This window comes from Emys orbicularis, chromosome 11 (assembly GCF_028017835.1).
Source record: "Emys orbicularis isolate rEmyOrb1 chromosome 11, rEmyOrb1.hap1, whole genome shotgun sequence".
Classification (NCBI taxonomy): Eukaryota; Metazoa; Chordata; order Testudines; family Emydidae; genus Emys; species Emys orbicularis.
In genome coordinates this window covers 52,721,390-52,736,463 of record NC_088693.1, presented here as the reverse complement: position 1 = coordinate 52,736,463, position 15,074 = coordinate 52,721,390, and the positions used below count along the sequence as shown (strand labels likewise).

Sequence of the window (15,074 nt, the reverse complement as noted above, 5' to 3'; positions counted from 1 at the left end):
AAAGGGCAGCCACAGCAAAACACACAGCACAGAGACATGTTTGATTAGTCTGAATGTCGAGATTAATCTGCTTTTGAATTCCCAGCTACTAACTCCACCACAGGAGTGATCGTCTCACAAGGGAAGCCCCCTCCCATTCCCTAAATACAGAAAGTCAAAACATCCTCCAGCCACATGACGAGGCCTCCCAATTATACACCAACTTCTTTCTCTCTCATTGCCCTGATGCTCCTCCAAGGGGCATAAGAGGCACTGACTTGTTTGTTGGTCATGCTCTCATCAAGATAAAACAGTTCTGGGTTTTGTGTTTACAAAAGACCTTGCACTTATGTAGTGACTGTCATGTAATTGTCAACAGACCTCTCAGAGGAGGGTTATTGTGTTATAATTTGTAATACATCTGAGGGTCACCATGTCCCAGAACTACTGAACAAGATTTAGTAATGATCCATCACAGTGGTAGTATAATTTAAACAGCAGGCAAGAGCTGACGAAGGGGAGGTTTTACATCATGATAAAAGGTTATTTAATGGTAGCCGAGATAATATAACTGGTTTTCAAAAAACAAAAAACAAACACACACATAACGGCGATTTTATTTAAACCAGAACTGGATTCCACCTCCCTACAATAACATTAAATCGATGAAGAATACATATAATAAATAAATTTATAATGGTTCAAATATATAGATAGATAGATAGATAGATAGATAGATAGATAGATAGATAGATAGATAGATAGATATACACACACATAACTTACTGCTAAGTGTACTTAACTAAATATAACCCTCTAAATAAAGAAATATCCCTATAGCTATCTTTGTAAGCATGGCTATTATTTTATAGGTTATTTTTTTCTAGTTTAAGGTTCCCCTTTCCCCAAATATCTCACTGGATGCTGTCTAGCGCCCAAGTCAGCCTTTGACCTCAAATGCCTCTCATGACTTCCTGAAGAGATGGACTCGACTCCAGTGATTCTTGCTTGCGGGGCTGCACATTAGACCAAACCCACTGGATCTGAAGGACCTTTGAATCTCCTGTTCCGGATCTCCATGGCCACATGAATCAATGATAGGAGATGACTGGTCTACACTAGGCTTTTATGTCGAATTTAGCGCCGTTACATCGAATTAACCCTGCACCCGTCCACACCACGAAGCTATTTAGTTCGACATAGAGCTCTCTTAAATTCGACTTCTGTACTCCTCCCCAACGAGAGGAGTAGCGCTAAATTCGAAATGGCCATATCGAATTAGGCTAGGTGTGGATGGAAATCGACGCTAATAGCTCCGGGAGCTATCCCACAGTGCACCACTCTGTTGACGCTCTGGACAGCAGTCCGAGCTCGGATGCTCTGACCAGCCACACAGGAAAAGCCCCGGGAAAATTTGAATTCCTTTTCCTGTCTGGGCAGTTTGAATCTCATTTCCTGTTTGGACATCGTGGCGAGCTCAGCAGCACTGGCAACGATGCAGAGCTCTGCAGCAGAGATGGCCGTGCAATCCCAGAATAGAAAGAGGGCCCCAGCATGGACTGATCGGGAAGTCTTGGATCTCATCGCTGTGTGGGGCGATGAGTCCGTGCTTTCCGAGCTGCGCTCCAAAAGAAGGAATGCAAAGATCTACGAGAAGATCTCGAAAGCCATGGCAGAGAGAGGATACAGCCGGGATGCAACGCAGTGCCGCGTGAAAATCAAGGAGCTGAGACAAGGCTACCAAAAAACCAAAGAGGCAAACGGACGCTCCGGATCCCAGCCCCACACATCCAGTTTCTACGAGGCACTGCATTCCATCCTAGGTGCGGCCGCCACCACTACCCCACCACTGACCGTGGACTCTGAGGATGGGATATTGTCCGCAGCCGGTTCCTCGTCGGAAATGTTAGCGGACGGGGAAGATGAGAAAGGAGATGAGGAGGACGAGGCAGTCGACAGCGCTTGCAACGCTGATTTCCCCGACAGCCAGGAGCTCTTCATCACCCTTACCGAGATCCCCTACCAACCGTCCCCATCCGTTACCCCGGACACAGAATCAGGGGAAGGATCAAGCAGTAAGTGCTTTAAACATCTAAACATTTATTTTTAACGGAACTGGAATATTTATAATATTAACAATGGGGTTTTCATTAAGTCATTTAAACATATAAACTTTTATTTGTAACAGAACTGGAATCTTTATAATATCAACAATTGGTTTTTCATGATTTCTTTGCCTTAGGCGCTTAACTATTTAGTCCCAACTATGTAAAAAAAATCTAACAATGTCCGGATTTTCATGATTTTGCTGCCCAAGACGCTCCACTCTGTAGTCCCTTCCAGTACAGCTACACCAAAATCCGGTCTATATGTCCGGGAATTGACACGAAATCCTCATGGGAGATCTCTACGTAGCTCTCCTGTAGGTAATGTTCAAGCCTGTGCATCAGGTTCCTTGGCAGGGCGATCTTATTAGGTCCACCATGGTACGACACGTTTCCACGCCAGGACTCTATCAAGTACTCTGGGATCATTGCACGGCAGAGCATGGCGGCATACGGCCCTGGTTTCTGCATGCTCTCCCTAAGCATCCGTTCCCTGTCGCTCTCCGAGATCCTCATCAGGGTGATGTCGCTCATGACACCCTGCTTTGAATTAGGGAGGGGAATGTTAGTATTGGGACTGCTTTACAGCCACGCGGTGGAGGCGGGAGAGGGGCAGCATACAGGGATCTTTCCCTGGGACAGCCGCGAGGGGGTGGGACAGGGGCAGAGCTCATGCTTCCCTGATTGCTGCCAGCAGAGACTGGCATTGCTTTCAATGCGAAAGGAGCCCAGTGCTTCTATTAAAGTTTTAAGCAGCCACAAGTCTACGGCTTACCATGTTTGCCTGCTACACAAGTTCAGGTGTCCTGCCCCGCTTCTCAGATCGCAACTGCAAGACCCCAGGCACTGAAGGCGAGGGCCGAAAATTCGACCTTGTCCTGAGTGCGCATGTGAGAGGTGCAGTGCATGGTCTTGTTCACAGAGAAAGACTATGTTCTTTGTTCACAACTTCATTTATCTGTCTCAGGAATTTACTCCCTTTTTCCCATTCCCACAGACACATCTGCGACTGTCTCCCAACCCAGCCTGGCATCACACTCCCAGAGGCTAGCGCAGATTAGGCGGAGGAAGAAGACGACGCGTGAGGACATGTTCTCAGAACTAATGGACTGCTCCAGAGCCCAGGCAGCCCAGCAGACACAGTGGAGGGAGAACTTGTCCCAAATGCACCGAGCAATCATGGAACGGGAGGAGAGGTGGCGTCAGGAAGACCAGCAGGCGACTCAAACGCTGCTTGGACTAATGAGGGAGCAAACGGACACGCTCCGGCGCCTTGTGGATGTTCTGCAAGACCGGAGGCAGGAGGACAGAGCCCCGCTGCAGTCTATCTCTAACCGCCCTCCCCCGCCACCAAGTCCCACACCCCCCTCACCCAAAGTACAAAGAAGGAGGGGCGGCAAGGGCCGTTAAAACTTTCAGTCAACCCCTGCAGACAGCTCTAGCACTAGAAGGCTCTCATTCCCCAAAATTTGAAAAGTCCTTTCCTACCCACCTCACACAAGCCCCCGTCCAAGTTTCCCTCCCCCCCCCCGTTTCATGTGTGTTTCATAATAAAATATTCGTTTCTGTTAATTACTGTTTCCATGATTTTCTTTTGGAGGAGACTCTGTCTGAAGGGGGTGAAGGTGCTTGGTAATTGGACAGGACAGTCACCTTTAGCAGGGTACAGAGGCGGGGGCAGGCCCAGCATCAGGACACATACACAGTGCAGTCGCCAGTTGCCCTGGTCACTCTGGGAGGTGGTTTTCATGTTCTGGGGGGGGGGGGGGTTTGATCTGTGACTTTGTGGCGGGGGAGGGCAGTTAGAGATCTTATGCCGCGGTCCTTATTCTGGATCACAGAGCCACGCAGCAGGGGATCTGTAACCCTCCTCCCCCTGCCAGAAAGTCACATAGCCGACACATACACGCAGTCCCGCCCAGGAGTGCTGGCAGGCTCCGCAGAAACAACCAGTCCACCACTGCGGAGCCTGTCATTCCTGGAGTTTAGAAGCATCATTTGCATCAGAACACTAAACCCGCCCCCCGCCACAGTCTGCATCCCCGGTTTAAAACATTCCCGCGAAAACAGTAATAAAGATAACGGTGTTCATTAACAAAACAGAACAGATTTTATTTTTTGGAAAGGTGGTGAAGGGGGTATGTAACTTGGAAGGATAGTCAACATTAACTGGGTAAAGAAACGGGGGCAGGTTCAGCTTCTGTGTCCACAAACTTAACAGTCACTGGTTACCCTGCTCAGTCTGGAACCTAGCTTTCAAAGCCTCCCGGATGCACAGCGCGTCCCGCTGGGATCTTCTAATCGCCCGGCTGTCTGGCTGGGTGTAATCAGCAGCCAGGCTATTTGCCTCAACCTCCCACCCCGCCATAAAGGTCTCCCCCTTGCTCTCACACAGATTGTGGAGCACACAGCAAGCTGCTATAACAATGGGGATATTGGTTTCGCTGAGATCACAGCGAGTCAGTAAGCTTCTCCATCTCCCCTTGAGACGGCCAAAAGCACACTCCACCACCATTCTGCACTTGCTCAGCTGGTAGTTGAAGAGTTCTTTTTCTGAGTCCAGGGCGCCAGTATAGGGCTTCATGAGCCAGGGCATTAGCGGGTAGGCTGGGTCCCCGAGGATCACTGTAGGCATCTCCACATTCCCAAGACTTATTTTGTGGTCCGGGAAGTAAATACCTTCCTGCAGCCGTCTAAACAGACCAGAGTTCCTGAACACGCGAGCGTCATGAACCTTGCCCGGCCATCCGACGTTGATGTTTGTAAAACGTCCCCTATGGTCCACCAGTGCTTGCAGCACCATTGAAAAGTAGCCCTTTCTGTTTATGTACTGGCTGGCCTGGTGGTCCGGTCCCAGGATAGGGATGTGAGTCTCATCTATAGCCCCACCGCAGTTTGGGAATCCCATCGTGGCGAAGCCATCTATGATGCCCTCCACGTTTCCCAGGGTCACTACCTTTGAGAGCAGTACCTTGACGATTGCCTTGGCTACTTGCATGACAACAACCCCCACGGTAGATTTGCCCACACCAAAGTGGTTCGCGACTGACCGGTAGCTGTCCGGCGTTGCAAGCTTCCAGAGGGCTATGGCCACTCGCTTCTGGACAGTCAGGGCTGCTCGCATCCGGGTGTCCTTGCGCTTCAGGGCAGGGGACAGCAACTCACAAAGTTCGAGGAAAGTCCCCTTCCGCATTTGAAAGTTTCGCAGCCACTGTGATTCATCCCAGACCTGAAGCACTATGCGGTCCCACCAGTCCGTGCTTGTTTCCCGGGCCCAGAATCGCCGTTCCACAATATCCACAAGACCCATTGCCACCGTGATGTCCTGGGCGCTGGGTCTCGTGGTTTCTGACAGCTCTGTGCTACTCTCCGACTTCAGGCCCTCACGGCGGTGCCGTAGCCTCCTCTCCTGATTTCTCTGCATCTGCCTCAGGGAAACGTGTATGATAAGCTGCGAGGCGTTGAGAACGGCCACAACTGCAGCAATGGTCGCAGCGGGATCCATGCTCGCACTGCTGTGGCATCCGCGCTGTCACTGATCAGAAAAGTGCGCGAACTGATTTCCCGCTGGCGCTTTCAGGGAGGGAGGGAGGGCGGGAGTGACGGACGGATGACGACAGGTACCCAAAAGCACCCTCGACACATTTTTTTACCCAGAAGGCATTTGGGGCTCGACCCAGAATTCCAATGGGCAGCGGGGACTGCGGGAACTGTGGGATAGCTGCCCACAGTGCACCGCTTCCAATGTCGACGCTTGCCCCGTTAGTGTGGACTCACAAAGTCGAATTACTGTCCTTAGTGTGGACACGCACGTTCGACTTTGTAATATCGATTCCACATATTCGATTTAAGTGAAATCGAACTACTCTCGTAGTGTAGACATACCCGATGATTAGGAACAAAGAGGAAGGGATGCTCAGGAACACACCATCCAACATGGACTGACTTGACCAGCCACCTTTAAACTAAAGGGCCCTTCTTCTGCATGTTTGTCTTTCCTGCCCAATCTTAGCCTCTCTACTTACTCTTGGTTTCTCTCAGACAGGGTTTCCCCCCATCCCTCTGGCTGCTCCCTGTTTCTCTCAGTTTACTCACAGAGTCTGTTTCTCTCAGGCTCCCACAGTGCCTGCCTCTATCCCTCAACCATCCCCCTCCTCTCCTCCAACTGTCACTTCCCTCTGAGAAAGTGAGAGGAGGTGGCTGCTCACCTCAGAGGGCGGGGAAGGCCTACCTCCTCTCCACAGAAAACACTGAACATACCCTAAATCATATGTCCCCATACAGGGTTGCATCCCTTTGCCATATTTACAAAAGGATCTCAAAGCACTTTACAGAACAGTGGGTAAAAAGATTCCCCGTTTGTAAAAAAGGGACAATGAGACACACATTAAATGACTTGCCTGTAGCTACATAAAAAGTCAGTGACAAATCCAGGGATTGAATCCAGGTCCTCTGAGTCCCAGATCCCTCCCGTACCCCCCATTTCTGTCCCTGCTATAAGTTAGGTTACATTTTCAGAAGTGCCTCCATGACTTAGGAGCCAAAAAAGACTTGGGCATTTAGGAACCTACAGGGACTTTTTAAACTGAAACTTTGGAGCCTAAGTCATTAGGTGTGTTTGAAAATTTTACCATATGTCTCAGAACAACAGTATTGCAAGCTCATTATTATTTAGTGAGGAAAATATTCTTTATTCTTTACAAAAGTTTGGTTTAAGTTATCCCCAGTGATATTCCAAAGCAACCCATAGAGCTTGAGGATTTAATTATGTATCTCTGTCATACTTTATAATGAAGGCTCTATTTGTCAATGGATTTATAAAGGATTAATTATTAATTAAGTATAACCATGCTGCAAACATAAGTAGTGTTTGATGCACATCAATAGAAGACAGTTACAGATTGGTATAGAGTCCAACAGGTCAATAGATTGCTTACAAAAATCAATTAAACATTAATTAAAACACCTATTAGTAATTTATTAAAACTTTATTAAAGGAAACAATATAAAGTGTGACCCACCTCTGCAGATTTTTCAAGTCATTAAATAAATTATTGAATGTAAAAATATTACTACCAAGTCATTTGTATCTTTGTAGAGCAACTGCTGTTTACCAAGTATTAGAAATATTATAGAAATTAATTAGAGTCATTCAAACAAACAATTTAGACAGCTCCACACTCAAGCTCCTGTTATTACCAGTAGGTATAGCATGTGAGGAGGCTCAGGGCTCAAGTTCCTTTTACATACTTAGTGCTGATTATGCCTGTTACAGTTCAGGGCAATTGCACCTGTATTTCTCCTCAGTGGTCCAAGGACATCCACTCTAGGCTTCCAGCTCCACCGACGAGAGGCTACTTCTGGGAAGACTCGCATCTTTCTCCCCTCTAACCACAATATTTCCAGGCTGAACAGTTTTGCTTAGACTCTGAGGTCAGATGGGATTGTTGTGATCATCTAGTCTGACCTGTATAGCACAGGCCAGAGAACCTCCCCAGGTAAGTATTTATAGACTGTAATCAAGTCTATAAATAACAACATCTCTGTCTTCACTGTGTTATTCCCAGCAAAAGACCATCTGCCTAAGCAGGCCCACTTCACCTCTCTCCTCAGGGACAGTACACAGCGTAATTGCTCCAGTTATAAGTAACCACAGTCCTTTCTAAGCAACCCTATTTTATTCTTAAGGCAAAAGCACTACAGAGAAAACAATATAAAAATAACCTACATGCTGGCTAATAAGCTTATCAGGTGAGCAGTCCTTCAAAACTCCCCACAGAGGTGTTCCTGAGGTTCCAAGTTCATAAAACCCTTTTGTCCAGAACAGGAACCCTCATGAAAAGTTTAATCCATCCTTTATACAGTTCAAAGGTCTTTGGGCTGGAGTTTCTAGGCAATCAATCAGTTTCTCTCCCCAGCGTGTAGTTTCAAAAGGCTGGCTTTGAAGGTGAGACTTTGCATTTTCCTCCTCCCAAGCGCTTAATGGAAAACTCACTTTACACACATTGTCCCAAACAGTTCTTTGAGGTTTATAACGCTTCCTAGAGCTTGCATTAATCATGTCTTCCTCCTATAAATGTTCCAAACAGTCCCACAATAGTACATAAACATTTGCATTTTTAATACAATGAACTCCAAAGATGTTAAACTTAATACAATGAGGTTGCGCCAGAATATTGCCATTTCTGTCAACGCCACTACGATGTATTGACTTTGGCTAAATATTTATAGTACTGATTGCACAATCGGAGGTGGAGGGATGGAAGCAAAACAGATTTTGGGTACATTTTTATGCTAAGAAACTTAGCGCCAAAAAATCAAAGGAAACAAAAAATACAAGTCCAAGCACAGCACAGAAAGACGAACTCAGGGCTCTTTCCTCCTTCTCTGTCTAATGGTGTTCTCCAAAGAAGAAATATCTCATTCCTTCCTCTTGCTGTCTCAGTTCAGTGCTTTTTCTGAAAGTCACGTCATACTGCAGACTGTGGGTTAGGAACCAGGCTAAGAATAGAGCTGCACAAGAACGTCTGGACCATGAACAACAACAACTAACAACAGTTTAGCCTTGGGTTTACAGAAAGATCAGAAATATACGTTAGTATCACATTGGATACCCCAAGATTCCCCATCTGGGGAAGAAGCCCTTCCCAGCCCTATTTTTCAGCTGGGCTCTTCTCTCCCAACCACCATGGCATCGCCTTACGCAACCTTTGGATTTATAACAGTTCTATGTTTTCTAACTGCTAGGTATTGTTCTGAGTAGAGAATGGCTGAGAAAACAGCTCAGTTGCTAATCTGAACCCGAGTAGAGCAGTCTCAACCAAGTTTGCTGGAAACATTAAAACTGGGAGCTCACTTCAGCAGATGTAGGTTTATCAGTATTACAAGATACAAAGCCACAGCAACCTTTACCATTTGGGTATTGTTCATAGTAGCTACTTCATTTTTTTCTCCCACAGTGCTTCGGGCCACATCTCTTCTGGGAACATCACAAACGGGCTTCCCCTAAAAGAGGATTCTGCCATGGACCCCCTGCGATCACCATGTATTCCACTGCTGTACGGCCTACAGTTCAAGTCCTGCTTTAGCCCAAAGTACTGTGCATCATCAGAACCACTATGCTTACACACATATGTAATGGTACCTACCTGTCAACTGAGAGAAGTGAGGATTGCATTTCTCAGTGGCAGTGATATATAACAAGAAGAGAACTTTTGTAACCAATGGAAACGTGGGGCATCATCTTCCCTCATAAAAATTCCTCAAATCTATTGCTTCGGCTCAGTGGTGTTTAGTCATCTAGGAGTGCTCACTTCTTACTGAAAGTGCAGCCTGAACCTCATCTGAAGTCACTGTGGTTATGAATCACAGTCTAATTGTAAGTGCCAGGAATTAATCTGTAGCCCGCAGAAATAAATGACTTTCCACAGCTCTTTGGCCTACTGAGTGCTGTGCTGTTTTTTCTGTGCTTAAATAAAAGCATTCGTGGCATATTGTTCAAGCTGCAGTTCTTTCCTAAAAACTTGAATTTTTGTCAGTTTTTGTTCCTGGATTTCTTTTCTCTTTTTTTAATTGTCATCTTCAGTAGCTCAGCCAATTGTTTCTTCTTCAGTCTCTCCCTCCCCACCCCCAGGTTGCCAATGTCATTCTGTGAAACCAGGAAACTGGGCAAATTCTTCTGCAGAAAGAAGTTTATGACTTAACCACTTCAGAAGCAGGAATTCTAGGTTCGTTCATCAGACTGCCTGCATGGAAAGAGTCTGTGGGCCAGTTTGCATCTGGCACCACATGGACATAGGAGACAAGAAACCTCCTCCCTTATGCCTCCATACAGATGTGATCCCCTAGTAGCTACACTGACTCCACACTCTTCAAAGAAGATGAGGATGGAATGGGATTAAGGGACCCACTTCTCACCCCACCAGCCAGCGGAGTTGTGTCCACACACTGGAGGAAGCAAATATTCCACCCTGTAACTGAGTAGTGCAGCGGGATTGCTCCCCTGTCTCAAGGCATTTCAGGCAGTGTGGTGCCTGGCTAAAGCTGGATGACTCCTCCAGCTGTTACTGGAGTGATGCTTCCCTGCATCATGCCTAATAAAAAGCTGTGCTTTCAAAGCATAATGAATTCCTGTATTTGCAAAAGGATTGAGAGAAGAAAAGATGGCTCTTGGAGAGAGGGTTGGGTAAAGCCAGCAAGTACTATAGCAGATAAAAATTAACATTGTGCTTATAATACAGTAGGTGCCATCAAATGAACCCATATAACTAAAGCTGCTTTAATAACTACTATTTGTTCAAGTGGTTATATAACTCAAGTGACTTTAAAAAATACTGAAATGACTGAATAAGGGAAGATAGTGCTCAGTCCTGGACTGATTTTTTTTTTCTTTCAGCACTGATTGGCAAAAGTATTATTAGAACCATGAAGGGCTTTGTGGTTTCAGACTTTTTTTTTATAAACTAAAAAAAAAAATACAATTTTTAGGCAGCTGTTCCCTAACGTGGATTAGAACCTTGGAATATCTTGAAAAAACAACAGTGCTTAAGAACGGAAGGTAGGCAGCGCTCTTTCCTCTGAGTCAGTTACTGGATCTGAAATCTGGCAGGCTGTTTGAGGGGCATTTTTGCTGATGTCTTTCATATGAGACCCAAATAGAGATCATTAAAGATCCCACTTCACTTTTCTCAAAAGTAGGGCGGCTAATGCTGCAGTTCCCATCAAGTCCCAACTCAGGTAATTGCTTCCTGCCTCTCCAAATCCCCCTCCCCCCCCACTGTTTCAGTTAGATATAGTATTCTTCACTTCCCTTGGTGGGGCTGTACTTTATTCCCCTCCTCCCTGCCCCATTGAGCTAGTAACAAGTGGCCCATTTGGGTAGCTGGAGGCATCAGATGCCCCTTTTGTTGCCCTTACTTACGGCTACCAGTGACGTTATGCGTGTGTAGGCAAGGGTTCCGTGTGCCTGTCCAAATCCCCTATTCTCTTCAGTACCTAGGACTCTCTTGTTGCCTCCTGGGCAGTTCAGCGTGTCTAATTAAAAAATTAGAAAATACACACACACAATCCAGACAAGCTACATTTATACCAAGAACCACAAAGACCATTTACCTTCAGCAAATGAGTGCTCAAGAAAAGAAAAACTGGAGAGGGGAGTTAAAACATTTTATATAAATATATGCTATCAATAGTACATATTCTAAAATACATAGTACATTTATTCAAATGTGTCCTCAGAACAATGATCATTGCCCCAACAAAATTAAAAATCTAAAATTCAGTAGATCTCTAAGAGGCCTCTGGTCCGAATTTTCTTATGCAGCCCCAACTATTACTTTTTTAAAAATTCAGAGGACTAAAATTTGAAGTTCAAGAACTTAGGCAGTAGGAGTTCTTTGGGTATTCTTTACTGGAAGATAAATTGAGAGAGTCCTCCTCTAAACCCTTAGGAGGAACAACCATAGCTGGTAAATATGCTTCTCCAGCTGTGACCAGAGATTTTGTCTCAGTTGCCCAAAATGCCTTACAACACTTTAAATTGGAAATTTGCAGAAAAACTTCAGGTTGGGGTGTAAATTTGGAAAAATTATAAACTGCTTAATTGAATGTAAAATGAGTGGTGATAGTATCAGGACCCTTTGGAATGCTCAGAACAGTAATTAGTTTTAGGAATAAATCTGTAATTAAATAAAAATTAAGAATAATTTAAATTAGAAAATCTAGTAATGGTGGCTATAGGGTGATGTAATATAATGGGAGATCCCATTTCTAGGCACCCAGGAGTCCATTGCCTATGATGTCATAATTCCACTTCCTGTGGGGAATGACTCAGCAAAATCCCATAGAGATACATTGATGCCCATAGGAATACATGGGACTTTCAAACAGGAAGTAGCTAGGGTTCATCCAAAGGTCAGCTGAAAAACTCCATAGGAACACACTGAGCCCATAGAGGTCTATGATAGGAGGAGGAACTACTAGGACACATGACTAATTAGCATACAATTAACATATGCTAATCACTGGAAACTGATTGGCTGAGCTTGAGTGTCATGTCAGTACACGTGACAATTTTGCATATGCAAATCCCTGAAAGTTGATTAGCTATAATTTATCATCGTAATTCAGCCAATGCGCTGCAAATCGTATATAAAGGTGATAGCCAGCAGGCTAAAACCTTGTAGGGGACAAGGACCTGAAGGAGAGCGGAACACTGCAGGACACCTAGAAGAAAGAAGATGCTCACAGAGCTGCAGCAACCACACCAGTGGAACCCTGCTGGGTAAGAAAGCTAACTATTGCCTTACAGCAACAGAGTAGCTAACTACCCACGATCACAAGCATCGACAGCGCTCGCTAGCCTCAGACAATGCTCACTGGCAGCCATCGCTCACAAAGCAGCTACTACTGCAGCAGCACCACAAGCCATAACAATGGCTTCTGTAAGTAGCTAATGGCCTTTCCATCCTAGCAAAGCAACAACAACAGCACCGCAACCCACACTCGCTAGCATTGTTCCCAAGCAGCTCTTGCAGCAGCAGTAACAGCAGTCCACTCAGGGTTCCAAGGTTGCCCCTGGCAATGGCCATTTCTGCCACCCAGCCAGCCGAGGCCACTGCAGCAGCTACCTCAGCAGCAGCCAAGCAGGCTTCTGTATCTGCTCCCTGAGGAGAAACTTTACCTCAGTGGAAGCAGGCAGCCGCTTGAACAACAGCACAGATTGCTACCAGCGCTCCCAAAACATAGACCAAGCAGAAGGCCCTCGAAGACGGTTCAGAGGGATTGTTAAGAAAGCCCCTGTAAGTCCAATCTTTCATTTATTAGGGGCTGCAAGTGTAAATAAAGTTGGATGTTTCTGTCTGAGTGAGATCTGCTTCTACCCATTTAGTAACCACCAGGCCAGCGCTTCCTAGGTGCTTAGTTTTAAGTATTTAATATTGAATGTTTAATTAATATATTGTTACATGTTCAATTATTATATTGTTATTAGGTATCGAGTATTAAGTGAATGATTATATTGTTATATGCCATAGAGTTAAATTGAAATTGTTATTGTAGTGTTGCGTTTTTATTTGTCGCGCCGCTTCATTCCCTTTTTAACTGTAACCTTATTTTATCTAGGTCTACTCTTTTACTGGAACCACTCACTTCTAAATAAATATTACTTTTCTTTTCGAAGATTCACTGCTTGACTGTCTATTCTTGATCAGAGGCCTGTATCCGTGTCCTTTCAAGGGAAAGTTAGCTAGCTGCGGCTTTCCCTGGAACCTCCTTTAGGGCGGGCCACAACCTTAATTACCAGAACAGATCAATTAAAAATAAAGGTTTTTAATTAAGAGCAGCATTTGTAGGCAACATCATTGGCTAAATTCAATTGGTTTAAAATCTTCCGGTAAAACAGCCTCAGAATTACAAAATATATATTCACAGTCACCCAAAACAACTTGCAGTTTGGCAGGGTATAAAACCATTCTTTTTGCACCACTTTGTGTAAATCCTGACTTGAATATATCTAGTTTTCTGTGCAGAATATGCATCAGTCTGGCAAAAACCAGAAATTAATTGCTCCTTTCAGAATGCTCATGACTAGGCTCTTATTATTTAAAGAAGCCTAGCCCAAACTCAAGTGGAAGAGACAATAACCTCAAGAAAATTAACATGAGGAGCTTTCCCCTTGCTTTTGTACATGATATGCCCAGGATCCCAAAGAGCGGAGGAAGGAAAGGGAGCTAACTTGACACCCTTGGCAACACACAAAGGGAGTGGCCCATGACACTCCTAGCACATCACAATACCCGGGTGAGCAGTGATGCCCCTGGACCAAGTACCCAGTGGGAACATAGGGGGGGTGAAAGTCAACAGCTGCCACGCACAATGGGTTAAAGCTTTCAATCGCTGGAGCAAAACACCAGCCCCAATCAAACCCATCAGAACCCATCAAGCCACACTGCACCATGTCAAGAACCTCCGGAGGAGACAAACTGCTTAACGAGCTTGGCTACAAGCTTGGCCAGACCCTGGGTGAGGGCAGTTATTCCAAGGTGAGGGTGGCCACCTCAGCCAAGTACAAGGGCCCGCTAGCTATCAAGGTAGTGGATCGGCGCCGGGCACCCCCCGACTTTGTACACAAGTTTCTACCACGGGAGCTCTCCATTCTGCGGGTGATCCGGCACCCCAATATCGTGCGGGTCTTTGAGTTCATCGAGGTCTGCAATGGGAAACTTTACATCGTGATGGAAGCAGCGTCCACTGATCTGCTCCAGCTGGTGCAGCGGCTGGGGAAACTACCTTGTGTTCCCGAGGCCCGGGACATCTTTGGACAGATCGTGGGTGCCGTGCGCTATCTTCATGACCGGAACCTGGTGCACCGGGACCTCAAGTGTGAGAACGTCTTGCTCACCTCTGATGGCCGCCGGGCAAAGCTCACTGACTTTGGCTTTGGCAAGGAGGCATGTGGTTACCCAGACCTAAGCACTACCTACTGCGGATCAGCTGCCTATGCCTCCCCTGAGGTGCTGCTGGGCATTCCCTACGACGCCAAGAAGTACGACATATGGAGCTTGGGGGTGGTGCTCTATGTGATGGTGACTGGCTGCATGCCCTTCGACGACACCCACATCCACAGCATGCCCCGCCGCCAGAAGAAGGGGGTTCTCTACCCTGATGGTCTTCCTCCTCTGCCTGAGCCCTGCAAAATCCTCATCGCCCAGCTGCTCCAGTTCAGCCCAGCCTCTCGGCCTGGGGTGGGACAGGTGGCCAAGAACTGCTGGCTGAAAGGGGATATCTAAAAGAGCAAGGCTCCCCCATATATTCCAGCCCTAGGACATGTGCATGGACAGCTGGGGCACCAACCCTGTGGAGCAGCATGTTAAACAGATATTGACAATGAGGAGCTGGAAAGGACTAGGGTCATTTACAGGTGCAACAGCCACATGAAGCTGATAGTAAGATTTAAAGTGATGATGTGACCACATGTTGCTAGAAGAAGGT

At 46.1% G+C, this 15,074-nt stretch overlaps 1 protein-coding gene across 1 annotated transcript; it reads left to right on the top strand.

The window, feature by feature from the left end:
* Positions 1–14,038: 14,038 nt before the first annotated feature.
* Positions 14,039–14,872, top strand: LOC135885858 (testis-specific serine/threonine-protein kinase 6-like). Its single transcript, XM_065413764.1, has one exon. The coding sequence runs from the start codon at positions 14,039–14,041 to the stop codon at positions 14,870–14,872; it is 834 nt and encodes a 277-aa protein (XP_065269836.1).
* The last annotated feature ends 202 nt before the right edge of the window (positions 14,873–15,074 follow it).